The sequence below is a fragment of the Myotis lucifugus genome, unplaced genomic scaffold (genome assembly GCF_000147115.1).
Source record: "Myotis lucifugus unplaced genomic scaffold, Myoluc2.0 scaffold_6, whole genome shotgun sequence".
In the NCBI taxonomy this organism is placed as follows: Eukaryota; Metazoa; Chordata; class Mammalia; order Chiroptera; family Vespertilionidae; genus Myotis; species Myotis lucifugus.
In genome coordinates, this window is record NW_005871054.1 from 13,706,720 (window position 1) to 13,721,461 (window position 14,742).

General features: G+C 37.6%; 1 protein-coding gene across 3 annotated transcripts in view; it reads left to right on the forward strand.

Annotated features, from left to right (window-relative positions):
• The window catches only part of SRBD1 (S1 RNA binding domain 1), a 155,510-nt gene that overhangs the window by 77,116 nt on the left and 63,652 nt on the right, over positions 1-14,742 (forward strand). For all 3 annotated transcript variants that reach the window (XM_014447612.2, XM_006083397.3, XM_023747165.1), the window contains exon 16: positions 1,356-1,438. In XM_014447612.2, coding sequence (XP_014303098.1) covers positions 1,356-1,438 — 83 coding nt within the window. The remainder of the gene's footprint in view (positions 1-1,355; positions 1,439-14,742) is intronic.

Genomic DNA, 14,742 nt, shown 5'->3' on the forward strand with positions numbered 1-14,742 from the left:
AAAAGTTATGCCTTTAGAAGTATCCTTAAGATTCCCATTAAATTTCTTTTCTCTAGCAAAATATATCTTAAAAGCTAAATTTGATATAAAATTCTGATAACATTTGGTTTAAAAAAAAGGCAATAAATGATGCCCAAATAAAATGACACAAGCAAAGGAATGTTTGAAGTTAACTCCAGATCTCTTGAACTTGAATTGTGATGGTTGAGAAAGAGATGTGGTTAGGAATGTATGTGACAGGGTAATCTAGCAGTCAGGTTCAAGGCAATACAGGTGTACTCACTAGCTAACTGACTTGGTCTCTGGTTGCAAGATATGATCTCATCATTTACTCATCATTATCAGGATCTAGTCCTAATAAGCATACAGTAGTAGGTCCTTGGGTTACGTTGGAGATCCGTTCCTACGGTGCGACGTAACGCGATTTTTGCTGTAAGTCGGAACCCACCTACATAAGCACCTACGTCACTCACATGGAGCACATACACAGCAGTAATGAAGTGAAACAGTAAAAAAAATTTAAAAGAAAGATAACAATTCCTGACCTTTACTTGTGGTAAATAAATAATAAAAAATATAAAGCACATATGTACATACGTGGAAATGACGGAACTTTTTTTTTTTAATAAATAAATGGAAGATGGCGATATAACCATGAAATGATGTACGTCGAGTCCGACGTAACCTGAGGACTGCCTATATTTGCCATACAAATGTATACCGTGTTTATAATAATACAGGATATATATATATATATATATATATATATATATATATATGTATTTTAAAAATATATATATATATTTTATTGATTTTCTTTTACAGAGAGGAAGGGAGAGTTAGAAACATCGATGAGAGAGAAACATCGATCAGCTGCCTCCTGCACACCCCCTATTGGGGATGTGCCCGCAACCAAGGTACATGCCCTTGACTGGAATCGAACCTGGGACCCTTCAGTCCGAAGGCCAATGCTCTATCCACTGAGCCAAACCGGTCAGGGCAATACAGGATTATTTAAAAGGAAAACAAATATCTACTTGTTCTTTAAAGTGTGAGGTGCTCTATTCTTTTGTATTTATCTTTAAAGAATGAACAGGTAATTGTGTAAGTGTAGCAACTACATGTTGCATTTATTTTTTTTAAATGTATAACCCTTTTATTTGTGCTCAGAAATACCTAGGGTAGTGTAATAAATCCTGAAATTTTACATTCATTGTTTGTGTGTGAAATTGTTGGTCTTTTTGGGAGGGGATGGAATTAAGTACTTGCATCATGGGTAACTAACGTAAGTATTATCTGGATACTCTTTTTACATTGACATACTTGTATTCTGATTCTTTGTGGGTTTTTTTCAGTTTCCATAGCAAGGCGTGTACAAGATCCATTAGCTGAGCTGGTGAAAATCGAGCCAAAACACATTGGAGTTGGAATGTATCAGGTAAAGCAACATGGATCATTTAATTTATGAAATCCATCAATACAAAGAGCAGTACTCAAACTTGGCATAGTAACTAAGTGTCAGGGGAATAGATTCCAATTTTCAAAGGTTAGAAGTTTGTGGGAAGATAGATAGGAGTTTTAAGTTATTAGGGAAGAAATTTTTCTGGTGTTTATGGTTCTAATTCAAACTTAGAATTGACTGTAGTCAGATTTAAAGGCTGTCCAAACATTAGATCTGACCAGTAGCTTAATCTGGAGAGCCTCTGCTTTTAACATTATTATAGAATTAGAGGAGTTACGGAACATGGGGGATATGTTGGCTGTTTGTCTAAACCAGTCTGAACTATTCATCTTTATTGATCCTTCAGGAAGAAGCCTTTGGTGTACCTATTGTGACTTTTTCCCCTCTGTTTTCCATTTCTATTTGATTATTATAGTTAATTTTTGGTCATTGCCCAGTATGAGCTAAAAGCTTGCAGTTGTTACTGTGTAGTAGTAATAGTGCTTGTTGTTATTGTATTTTCAGTTCCTGAAGTTATGAACATTGGGTACTTGAAGACAGCACTAAATTTTGGCAGATTGAATCCATAGTTGTCTCTGGAAACCTTGAGTTTAATTATTTTTCCTTTGATGAAAGTCCTTCTTAAGTATGAAGTAGAATATTACCTTCTGTATGATTTTCATGGAATTTGAATGATAGGCACTGCACTTAAAAATGTTTTTATTAATTTCAGAGAGAGGGAGGGAGAGAGAGAGACATCAATGATGAGAGAGAATCATCGATCGGCTACCTTCTGCACACACCTTATTGGCGATCAAGCCCACATCACAGGCATGTGCCCTGACCAGGAATCAAACCGTGACCTCCTGGTTCATAGGTCAGTGATCAACCACTGAGCCATACCGGCCCAGCAGTACTGAACTTTCTTAAGGAAATATTATATTAGGTCATGGAATCTGTGACCACTAGAAATGGAAGAAACCTTAGAAACATCTGACCCTACCCCTCACTTGACAGAAAAAGAAGCTGCGTCCTAGTTAGGATTTTTGCCCACGACCACACTGGCAAAGCCTACTGGCAAAGCCTGCAGTGACCTGTCATACATGGATAGCAAGTTAGATGCAGAGGCATCCAAACCTTTACCTGGATTTATTCATTTGGGAAGCATAGTTACCGAAGGGTCTGATTTGTAGCTACAGATACAAATACCCAGTATCTAAAGAGCTGAAGCACTTTTATGATATAGACATTGTAGTTGAGAGGAATTATAGTCGTTCAAAATAAAGTTAGGGATGACTCAGCAGTTAGTGGGACAAAGAAAAGGGGAAGTCACACTTACAGAAGCCAGGCAGGCTAATACACTGTTGGCATCAAGGAAGTCTTTAAGTAAATCGCAGAGGCCTAGTATCCAGCTTTGGATTCAGAGACAGCATTTAATCTGAAAATGTTTGGACCTTATTCCAATAGTAAGTAGTGAGAAGTAATGGAAGAGTATTAAGCAGGGGAATGCCATGATCTGATTTGTTTTTTTAAACATTGATTCTGGTTACTCTGAGGAGAATGATTTAGAGGGGAAGAGGAGAAGCAATAGGACCAGTTTAGAGGCTATTTACATAGCCCAGGTGAGAGTGATGGTCGCTTGGACAAAGTTATCGGTAGTAGAATTGGAAAGAAGTTAAATCTGTTTTGTAGGCATTGCTTGGTAATAAGTGAGGGAAAGGAGTTGCTAAGAATTTGCTCCAAGGGCCCTGGTATGTGGATGATGCCTGAGTAGAGCAGGTTTGGTAAGTATAGGATCAGTAGTTCTGATTTGGACATGTTAAATTTGAGATGTCTGTAAGAAATTCAAGCAATGATGTCAAATGGAGTTGGATATGCAAGTGTGAGATTTAGAGAAATAGCCATATTAACATTGGAGTACAGACTAACAAATAATGACACCTGGCAAGGGATCAAGATGGTAGGCTGAGCTCATGATGTTCTTTAACTGCACCACTGTCACCATTGCCATATCCACAGCTCCAAATTCCGTAAGAAAAGATGTGCCTATATATCTGTACCTATATAAACACAAACTTATATGAATAAATTGATGATAGCCTGGGAAAACAAGAAAGGGTCCCACCAATGGATGGATTTTAGGAATTCCTAAAAGTTATTAAGCACGAGGATTCACATCCACGGAAAAAATAAAACCTGGTGGACCACTCCTTAAAATATATAGATCAGTAGTGTTCTCAAACCAGAATCACGTTCTGGGGAGGGGCCTGTCATGTTAGGTAAGAAGGTACATACAGAGTGGGTAGGCCCATAGTAACCCCTTGCTCAGTTTACTGTATATCTCCAGTGGTTGGCAAACTCATTAGTCAACAGAGCCAAATATCAACAGTACAACGATTGAAATTTCTTTTGAGAGCCAAATTTTTTAAACTTAAACTATATAGGTAGGTACATTGTTATTAACTTAATTAGGGTACTCCTAAGGCTTAGGAAGAGCCACACTCAAGGGGCCAAAGAGCCGCATGTGGCTCGCGAGCCGCAGTTTGCCGACCACGGATCTAAGCTAATGCACTGAGTATACCACAGGGGCCAGAGAGGCTGGGGATCCCCAAGTAGCCTTTGATTGTCAGGAAGCCCCCTCCTGGCGAGACAAACTCCTGACGTATACTGACACCTGGCATCATACCCCACATTTCTCACATTATCACTTGAGGCAGATGATGGTAAACAGAAACAGCTTGTACAGACAGCCAAATAGGATCTCTGAACATTTGAGGAAAAAAATAGAAAAAATGAGGCACCAAACTTAATAAGGAAAAATAGCACCCAATGAAACAATGAACAGGCAACAGACTTTGAAATAAGTAAAATTAATATTCACAGTGAGACAAGAGAGGTTATTGCATTTATAAAGCAAACATGGGACAGAATAAAATGAACCAATCTTAGAATTTAAAAACGTGAGTGTCAGGATTTTAAAAAACCCAATAAACAGGATAAATAGAGTGGACACAGCTAGAAGTAAAGTAATGAATGGGAAGACTGAGCAAAGATTCTTTAGAATGTAGTCTTACACTGAAAAAGGTGGAAAGCATGAACAAAAAAGTCATGATATAGAGGACATTCTAAAGCTTTAACATTCATCTAATAGAAGATTAAATAAGAAAATGAGAATTAAGGGGATTATAATCACAGAAATAATAAAGAGAAAATTTCTCCAAATTGAAGATGGAGAAGTGTTTTGAAAAGGCCTAATGAGTACTGTGATTGAGCATTTACCTAGGAACCAGGAGGTCACAGTTCGATTCCTGGTCAAGGCATATGTCCAGGTTGTGGGCTCGATCCCAAGTGGGGCATGCAGGAGGCAGCCGATCAATGATTCTCTCTCATCATTGATGTTTCTATCTCGCTCTTCCTCTCCCTTCCTCTCTGAAATCAATAAAACGCTCTACACTCAAATGTCAACCTATGAAATTTCAGAATGCTAGTAATAAAGACAAACTGACTAAAAGCTTCCAGAAAGCAGACATAGTTTATTTACAAAGGAAAGAATCAGGTTGACATCAGTCCTATTATGGGTAAAAACGGGATAGAAGATAGACATGCAGTGGTTTTGAAGTTGTGGGGAAAAATTATTTTGAACCCATAATTCTATATTCAGGCAAAACAGCAATTCAGTGTGAGAGGAAAATAAAAGCATTTTGGACCTGTCATGATTCACCTTCTCTGATTGTTACAGACCTCTTTTGAAAGTATTATTTATGGAAGTACTCCTGACCACAGAAAGGGGGGGGGGGGTCCCAAAGAAGGAAAGGCATGTTGTGAGGAAACAGAAATGAGGGAGGGAAGGAGACAGTGGAGAGCTTCACTGTACACATACTCACAGTAAAATGTATATGGAGTCTCATGATTTTTAAATCTATGTTAATCTTTAAATATCAGTCTTGATCAGCTCAGCTCAACATAGGAGGGTAGAAGAAAAAGAAGTTATAAAATATTAGGACTTTTTTTCAGGGAAAAGATTTAGATACAATTTGTTAAAAAAACATAATCTGAAATATGTGAATCATAACCACAAATATAAATCATGAGAGTAAGAAATAAAGTTATCATTCTAACCAAAGGCAGAGAAAACAAAGTATAGTAAATAAAATATATGACGACAGAAATAAGTTTAAATAATAGGTAAAGGTGAATGGGTTAAATTGCCCTAGTTATAGAACCTCAGATTTTTAAAAATAAAATGTAACACTAAGCTACATATGTGCAAGAAAAAAGCAACCTTGATATTAGAAATTTGAAGAAAAATATTCTGCATGAGTAAAAAAGAAAGTCACAGCAATTTAATATCTGATGAAATAGAATTTAAGGCAAAGTGTATTAAACAGGTTAAAGCGGAATATTTCAGATTAATAAGAAACAGTTTTCCAAGAAGACACAATTACCCTGATCATTCTTTTATCTAATAACATAGCTTTAAAAAATATATGCAGCATTAAAAACCTAAAAATTAGAGCAAGAGACATTTGCTTTTTTTGTAGGCATCTTAATAGACCATCCTATATTAACACATGCATTTAAAAAAAGTTTTATTGAGATACAATCACATTCCTACATGTATAAACATAAATAAATTCACCCACTTAAACTGTACAAATCAGTGATTTTTAGTATATTCATAGGGTTGTGAAACTATTACCACTAATTTTAAACATTTTTATCACCCCCAAAAGAAACCATTAGCAGTCACTTTCCATCACCCCTCCTTCCCTACCCCTAGGCAACTACTAATCTACTTTCTGTCTCTATAGATTTATCTATTCTGAATATTTCCTATAAAAGGAATTATACAGTATGTGGCCTTTTGTGACTGGCTTCTTTTCAGTTAGCATAATGTTTTTAAGGCTTATGGATGCTGTAGTGTGTATCAAAACTTCATTTTTATGGGCAAGTAGTATTCCACTGTATGTATAGACCACATTTTGTCTATCCATTCATCAGTTATTTTCACCTTTTGCCTATTATGAATAATGCTACTATGAATGGTTCTATGATGTATGTTTTCTTTTCTCTTGGATATATGCCTAAGAGTAGATTTGCTAGGTCATTTAACACATAAAATTTAAATCCGATGATGAACTACGGGAACTATTTGCTACAAGTATATATGTGCATATGATAACTACATATTTTATTAGTAAGGCTTTGGTGTTTCCTTATTGATTTGTACACAATTTATATGTGGGTCTATATAAAACATTTACAGAAAATACAGGGGTGGGCAAAAGTAGGTTTATAGTTTTTCGTATGGAAAATTGCAGTAATCATAACCTGCATGTCTTTTTCCACATGAACAAATATAAGCCTATTTTTCCCACCCCTGTATTAAAATAGCCTCTACATACCATTTACCATAAATTAAATATGAATATTTCTCATTATGAAAGAAACCTGAATTAAACAAGGGGATATTATGTCGCCCTAACAACTGAGTAAATCCTCCTATATAATAAAAGGCTAATATGCAAATCGACCAAACGGAGGAATGACCAGTCGCTATGACGCACACTGACCACCAGGGGGCAGACGCTCAATGCAGGAGCTGCCCTCTGATGGTCAGTGCGCTCCCACAGGGAGCGCCGCTCAGCTAGAAGCTGGGCTCACGGCTGGTGAGTGCAGTGGTGGTGGTGGGAGCCTTTCCTGCCTCTGCTGCCGTGCTAAGGACCCCTCGGGGGATGTCTGACTGCTGGCTTAGGCCTGAAGCCGGCAGTCGGACACCCCCCGAGGGGCCCAGACTACGAGAGGGCGCAAGCCCGGCTGAGGAACCCCCTTTCCCCTGCAGTGCGTGAATGTCGTGCACTGGGCCTATAGTTCGTAATTAAATGATAAACATCTGTGCAAGTGAGAAGGATACAGTGAAATGAGCATTCACATACACTGCTAATGGAAGTGCAGATGGTTATTTTTAGCAAATAGTCAATACCTACTAAGATGCACTTTAAAAAAAATGGATCCCTTGGACCTGGTAGCTCTCCCTTTAGGAAGCTCTTAAGGCAGTAGTAAGAACTACTTATAGGACTTATTTACAAGTTTGCTGTTGTAGCAAAATATTGGAAGCAGCTACAATAGAAGAATAGTTAAATGAGTTATGGAATATCCATCAGTTGAAATATTATACAACCATTAAAAAGTCAGACTTAGGGAGGATTTAATGACCTGAGAAATTACTCTTGATGTAATATTTTAAAATTGCAATAAAGTTATTGATACAGAATTAAAGATATTTATATCTTCGTTGGTGTGATTAGAGATTTTTATTTTCTTCCTTTTTCAAACTTTCTACAGTGAATGTGTATGAGTAAACTTTATGGTAAAATATACATCTATTTCTATATCCCAGCCAATGGGCCACTTAATATTTAAGTCTTAATAGAATAAACGTCCAATACAACCAGAGTGGGACTGAATTTCCTTTTAGTCAAGACCTCTAAATGCTTTTAGTATAAACTTAATACTTATATGTATTTTGAAGCTGGACAAACATAGCTAACTTTAAAAAATGAAAACTGTTCAAAGAAAGAATGTTAAATGGTTAAATGAAATAATAGAAGCTATAATATTATTTCAGACGATACTAACATACTTTTGGTTTAATAACAGCTCAAATGCTAAAGACAGCACTCCAGTCCTTGTCTTAGAAATGGAGAGAACTGATTTTAAAAACACATGCCTGTCATTATTTCTGGAGAGAGAGGCAGCCAGTGCGGTCAAATGACAACATATCCCTAACTGACCCCTATAGACTTTGCTGGAAAGTGGCTTGGTGTTACTCCCAAGAAAACACTCCAGGGTGAGAGCAGGATGATGCAGGGTTGGCTCTGTTGAGTTCTCTGGGACATGGGGAATGGTGGTTTAGCTTGGCCTTGTCATATCCTGAAAGCACAGCTTAAGCAGCTTGGATTTCCTTGCTGCATATTCCTTCCTCGGACCATTTTTAGATACTTTCATGCTCATTAACACCTCTTTGTTAATGAGCACACACACAGGAAAGTAGGAAAGACAGAACAGTTCTCTTTCTTCCTTTTGTGCCTCTCTGTTAAATCATTTGACGATGTTAGAGAATGAAATGGTTTTCCAAAATGCGGTTTTGGAACCCTTAGTGGATTTTCTCTATCCAGGCCGTCTTTATTCCTCATTATTTTGGATAATGAGGAGTCACTGTAAAAGGAAAATCATCTTCCCAACTGAAACTTTTTCATGGTAAAACCTTAAAGGTGGGAATTTGTATTTTATTTCTCTATCTCCTGTGTGGGATCAGTTTTGGGTAAAAACCAAAACAGCTCTGGTGGTGACAGTAACTGTAGTTAACATGTTGAAATTATGAAATGCAGTTTTAGTTTAGGGCTGTAAAAGGTTAGTAGGTTCCTTGTCTGCCCTACATTGTTTGCCCAAATTCTTTCAAACATTTTAATTCTTTATTTGTTATTGTACAGTGGGGTGTAGAAAAGAATTTGTCCCATGGATATCCACTTAGATGACTTTTGACTAGATTTTTGCCTCTACTAGTATCCTAAAGCAATATTTTAAAATAGATAAAACACAAAGATGAAACAGAATTGTTCTAAAAATCAGGCATTGCTCATAGAAATGAATTCCTTGCCAAAGGTTTGTTGTTGTTTTTTCCCTTTTAATCCTTATCCGAGGAGTGAAGACATTTTGCCATTGATTTTTAGAGCGAGTGGAAGGGAGGTGGAGAGAGACAGAGACAGAGATATGTGACAAAGACACATTGAATGGTTGCCTCCCATGCCGGAAATGGAATGGACTTGCAACCCAAGTACATGCCCTAGACCAGTGATGGCGAACCTTTTGAGCTCGGCGTGTCAGCATTTTGAAAAACCCTAACTTAACTCTGGTGCCGTGTCACATATAGAAATTTTTTGATATTTGCAACCATAGTAAAACAAAGATTTATATTTTTGATATTTATTTTATATATTTAAATGCTATTTAACAAAGAAAAATCAACCAAAAAAATGAGTTCGCGTGTCACCTCTGACACACGTGTCATAGGTTCACCATCACTGCCTTAGACCGTAATTGAACCAGAGAGTATCTGGTGGGCAGGCCGATGCTCTAACCATCTAGCTACACCAGCCTGGGCCCAAAATGTCTTTACAATATTGCCCCTTAACTGTCCCAGAATATGAACTGTGCATGAATCTCTGCTTTACTTACTGGGTATTATGAATGAAATTCACACTTAGCTTGTAACTAAGGTAATTCATTGGTGACCATAATTGAACTCTTTCCATAACTGAAAACAAGTAATTGACCTTTAATGGGAGCATGAACTAAATGTATGTATTAGAATTTGCTAATTATTCCTTAAACTTAAAGTTTTAAAATTTCTGTCCTGAATATTTTTTTCACTCCAGATGAATAATGCTTCCTACATTTAAGTATTAAATTTAGTTTTCTCAGGTTCTTAGCAATCACTGACAGTGTAATAAGCCATGTATACACACACTCTAGTATAACACCATTACTTATCTTTAAAAGAAATGTGAAATGTGAGTATGATTTGAAAGAACTTTTACCAATAATGCCCTAAATTACTAACAAATATATAATTTTTTAATCTTTGTTTGCTTACTCTTTATGTCATTGACCTTACACAATGAAACTAGATCAATTTCAGTTTCTACTAAAGGTCCCCTAGTTTTCATACATCAGCACAAAAATCATACTTAGGATTTCTAAAACTTTAATGTATTTTCAGTGTTTAAAATGTTATTATTATGGATGATTTTAAAAATTAAACTTGACATTAAAGGTACTACTATAAAGGGAAAGATTAATAAATTATACTGGCTTAAAATCTAAAATGTCCCTGAATCAGAAAACAATAAATAGAAAATCCACAGGCAAGGAGAAGGTATTTTCAACAGATATCACCTATAAAGGACACAGAATATATAAAGGTATTTGACAAAATAAGAGAAAAATAGACAATTTAATAGAAAAACAGGCGGAAGATATGAACAGGCAATTAACAGAAGATGAGACACAAAAATGTGTAGACATGAAAAAAATTATCACTCTCACTTGTAATGAGAAATCTTTCAGGTTGTTCATATTTGAAAGAATTGTTGAAAACTCAAATATAAGATTGTACTAGACAATTTTAGTAATAAGGAAGAGAAATAAAATGTGTAAACATTAGGAGGGTTACTTCAGAGAATTTAAAAACTTTATCCTGAATATCTGATATCCATATTGTTTAGAAATGTTGATTGTCTCATCCCTTCATGTATATGTGTTGTGGGGGGGTGGGTGTTGATCATGGTGTTTAAGAATAGTAGAGATAAATTTAATTACTTGTGAGATTATATTATATTTTAACTATAGGTCCGATGCATGAAATTCGTGCAAGAGTAGGCCTTCCTTCCCCCGGCTGCTGGCACTGGCTTCCCTCTGGCACTCGGGACCTGGGCTTCCCTCCGGCCACTGGCAGGCACCCGGGACCCGGGCTTCCCTTGCAGCCCTGGCTTTGTCCTGAAGGACATTTGGTCTAATTAGCATATTACGCTTGTATTATTATAGATACATGTCTTTTTGAACAACTTTAGGAGATATCTTTGGTTTGGGGTGAGATAGTAAGCTAGTTGGCTGCCTTTTTAGTGCATTGTTAACTCTGGTGATATATTTCCTTTAATAATCCAGATCAGGCTACCCATGCTGTTTATTGTAAAATATTATTTAAAAAGATGTATTTTCTTTTCAAAATATAATTGAAGGAGAATTTTCTCCTGACATATACAAGGCTTTTGTTTCATTATTTATTTGGAATAGATGGGGCCAGAGGGTATGAGTGCAGTTAGGTTCTGTTGGAGGGGGCTTGCAAAGACTTTTTGAGGCATGATGTGCAAGTGAGTGTTTTTAAATCTCAGAGGTGTGATTATGTCATAACAGCCATAACCTCTGGGCTTGCTTTATTACTTTTATTAAAACAAATCTGTGTAGGGGTGCTATGTATATTTTGGTGATGAAGGAAATGAGGTGGTTAATTTATTATGTGAACAGCACTTTCAACTAACCACAGCGTGATTCACTGAGAGAGCGGTGGAAAAGCCTCGCTCTGTAGAAATGACTGCTTTTGATTTGTGGACCCTAACTTTCAACACCAGAGCATGAAGTTTATCTACAAATTGATTCCTTTTTTCCCCTGTACTAATGTTTTTGTCCAATTTTAAACTTGAAATTTCCCCCCTCCATTTTATTATGGGCATTCACTGACTATGAATGATCTAAACAGTCCTTACCAGCAAGTTAAGGAAGAAAAAAAGGGGGGGCGGGGTTGGAATCCATGTGTTAGGGCATTAGGGAAGTAGGTAACATCTTTCTGGTTTCCAAACAGCCCACACATACCTCAGAGGAGGACTCCATAAAATGAGTCAATATACAAACCTGTAACCAATGATAATACCTACCTAGTGTCAGATACGAGTTTCGGGAAAGTTTGGCACCTGTTGTTCTTCCCTTTTGTAGCGTGCATTTATAAACAGACGCTACATTGGAAGAGAAAGTCGACCTCATGCTAAGTAGCCTCTGGTAAATGTTTGCTTGGAAGTGGAAGTCGATCATGAGAAGAGGTGACGATGCAATGCCACATAGAAGTCCACACACTATAGAATGGAATCAAAAGAAGACCCGTCCGTCTAATGAGTTCTCAGGGCACAAAGCACTTGTTGTATACTCATAAACTGCCATTGAAAGACCCAAAAAAGGTTGTTTTCTCTGGAGTTGCGCCATACCCAGCATCATGGTGATGTGAACCTGCCTAGAGAGAGTGGAAAATAGGTCATCTTCCTGGCAGTAGTTCTGAAAGACCCCTTCGTTTTCCAGATGTCCCAAATACCAACCATTTACAAACAGAAAGACTCAGAAACAAGGCAGGCATTTAATTGGTAAGAATTACTTAAAGTATTTTATATCTGGAATAGTATAAGGCTCCATGGATGACAATCAGTTTTATGTTTTATCTCTACTTTGGAGTAGCATAACTCATTTCTCTTTGGAGCCCTAAATTTGCTCTAAAAATTATGTCATTCCCTCATAGCACTTCCCCAGAGAGTTGGCAGTGGCCAGTAGAAACATTATTTGTGTAGTTTAAAGACAGGGTAGAGGAGGGAGGTCTAGGCCTGTGGTTTATGTAAACAGGGTGGCCGGGGAGGGGGCTCAGACACCCCAGTGAAGTTGTTGCTCCGTCATCACGAGCAGTCAGTCCTGGTAAGAATGTGTCCACTTTGAGATGGTGATTAGTAATGATCATCCGCAGTCCCAGATTGTGGTAAAAATTTAATTTTAAAAGGAATTGGATTGTAGACAAAACTTCATTTTAATGACTTGGCTGAGCCTTTCAAACTTTCAGGTATCCTCACTAGTAGGATGAAACTATGATTGGGCATTTCCAAGGGACATTACGTTCGACACCATGTAAGCTAGCATTTAATTTGTTGAAAGTGTATTGGTCTTCATTATGGTTTAGTTACTTTTTAAAAGAATGAGATTTAAAAATTATTTTGGGAATTGGCTTTAAAAAGTCTTATACTCTCTTCCCCTCCTAAATGCCCATCTCAAATCAATGCAGAACATAAACAGTTATTTTAAAAGCCCGGATAACGGAGAAGCCCTAAGTCTAAATGTGCCCTGCACTCTTCTCTACCCTGCTTGGCATTTTCTCCTGCTATGCCCTCTTTGCTCTGCCACTTTCCTCATCTCCCTTCCAGCTTCTTATTAGCGACTTTTTGAAGAGGTAGTTTGTTCCCTAGTCCCTTACTCAAGGCCTCTCCCTTCATACGGTGTGAAGTACAACCGAGCTTTTAAGAAAGTGATTCTACCCTCGTTTACGATTTGAAACCTACTCAGATATGTGTTGACAAATTTAAGCAACAGTATGAATTTTAAAAAAAACCATTTATTTATAGGCATGCTACCAGAGTAGCATTAACCGAACACAGACCCAGTGATGGCAGCAGAATGCAGAAGACATCCAGCCCCATCTGCCAGATGGGAAAGGCATGGTTTTAAATAAAATGGGCCTTGCCAGGTGGCTCAGTTGTTCGGAGCATCGTCCTGTACACCAAAAGGTTGTGGGTTTGATTTCTGGTTCGATACCTAGGTTGTGGGTTGGATCCACGAGTATGGGAGGCAACTGATCCATGTTTCTCTCTTGCATTGATGTTTCTCTCTGTCTCTCCTTTACCCCCTCTCTCTCAAATCAATAAACATAGCCTAGGGTGAGGATAAATAAGTAAAATGGAACACTGTAGTTGAGAGTGAGACAGAAGATATTTTCTTTTAAGAAATCCTGAGTTTATCATAAAGTTTACAAAGGAAAGTTGGATTCTAGACTAAAATACTTGATTAGTCATATCTGGGCACATAACTGTACTCACCGACATATGCCCCTCCTTGCAGTTGGGTAGTTATAATTAAGGGTGTGTTTAATCAAAATTTTCCTGAGAAGGAAGCTCCTGTATGGATAGGGAACAGTCTTAAACTGAAATTGCATAGACATTTTCACGGGTCCCTTCCTCATTTCAGTGCAGTTCAGTGAAAAGGAACACAGAGCCTCAGCACCATAGGGAGCTGTGTTCTTACCTTAGTTGAACTGCATTTGTTGTGTGACCTTGGGAAAGTAATTTTAGTTCTTCATGGTTTGTTGGAGAATAAAATATTACCTATGTGCTTTCTGAAAGAGTGTTAAAAAGGAATTTATATATTTTACATATATATTTTTAAAGACATGAAAATGCCTGAAGGTATACATGAGAAAGTGATTTTATTTCATGCTAGAGGCCCAGTGCACGAAATTCGTGCACAGGTAGAATCCCTAGCGGCTGCCGGCCGGGGACTCCCTTCCCCCTGCTGCTGGCCAGGGCAGGGCTGACCCCGGGGAGGGGCCGAGGGTGGTTGTCTGGCTGGCCCCGCCCCCTGGTCAAACTCCTGAATGAGGGGACAATTTGCATAGTAGGCTTTTATTATATAGGATGATGGGACTATCAAGTACAGAGAGTCCATTTACTTTGGTGGGGTTTTATTTATTCCTATAATCTATTCATATGCTAAGCTTATTGAGTATTCCTGAAGTCATTTAATTTTAAGTTGCAAGGGACCTTAGAAGTCATTTAGTTCCCACTGGCACGTATGAGCATGTTCATTGCCTTCTAAACAGGAGGATGGAAGAAGCTGTGGGGAGAGCTTTCAGAACAAAGGATCTGCATGGTGGCATTGCT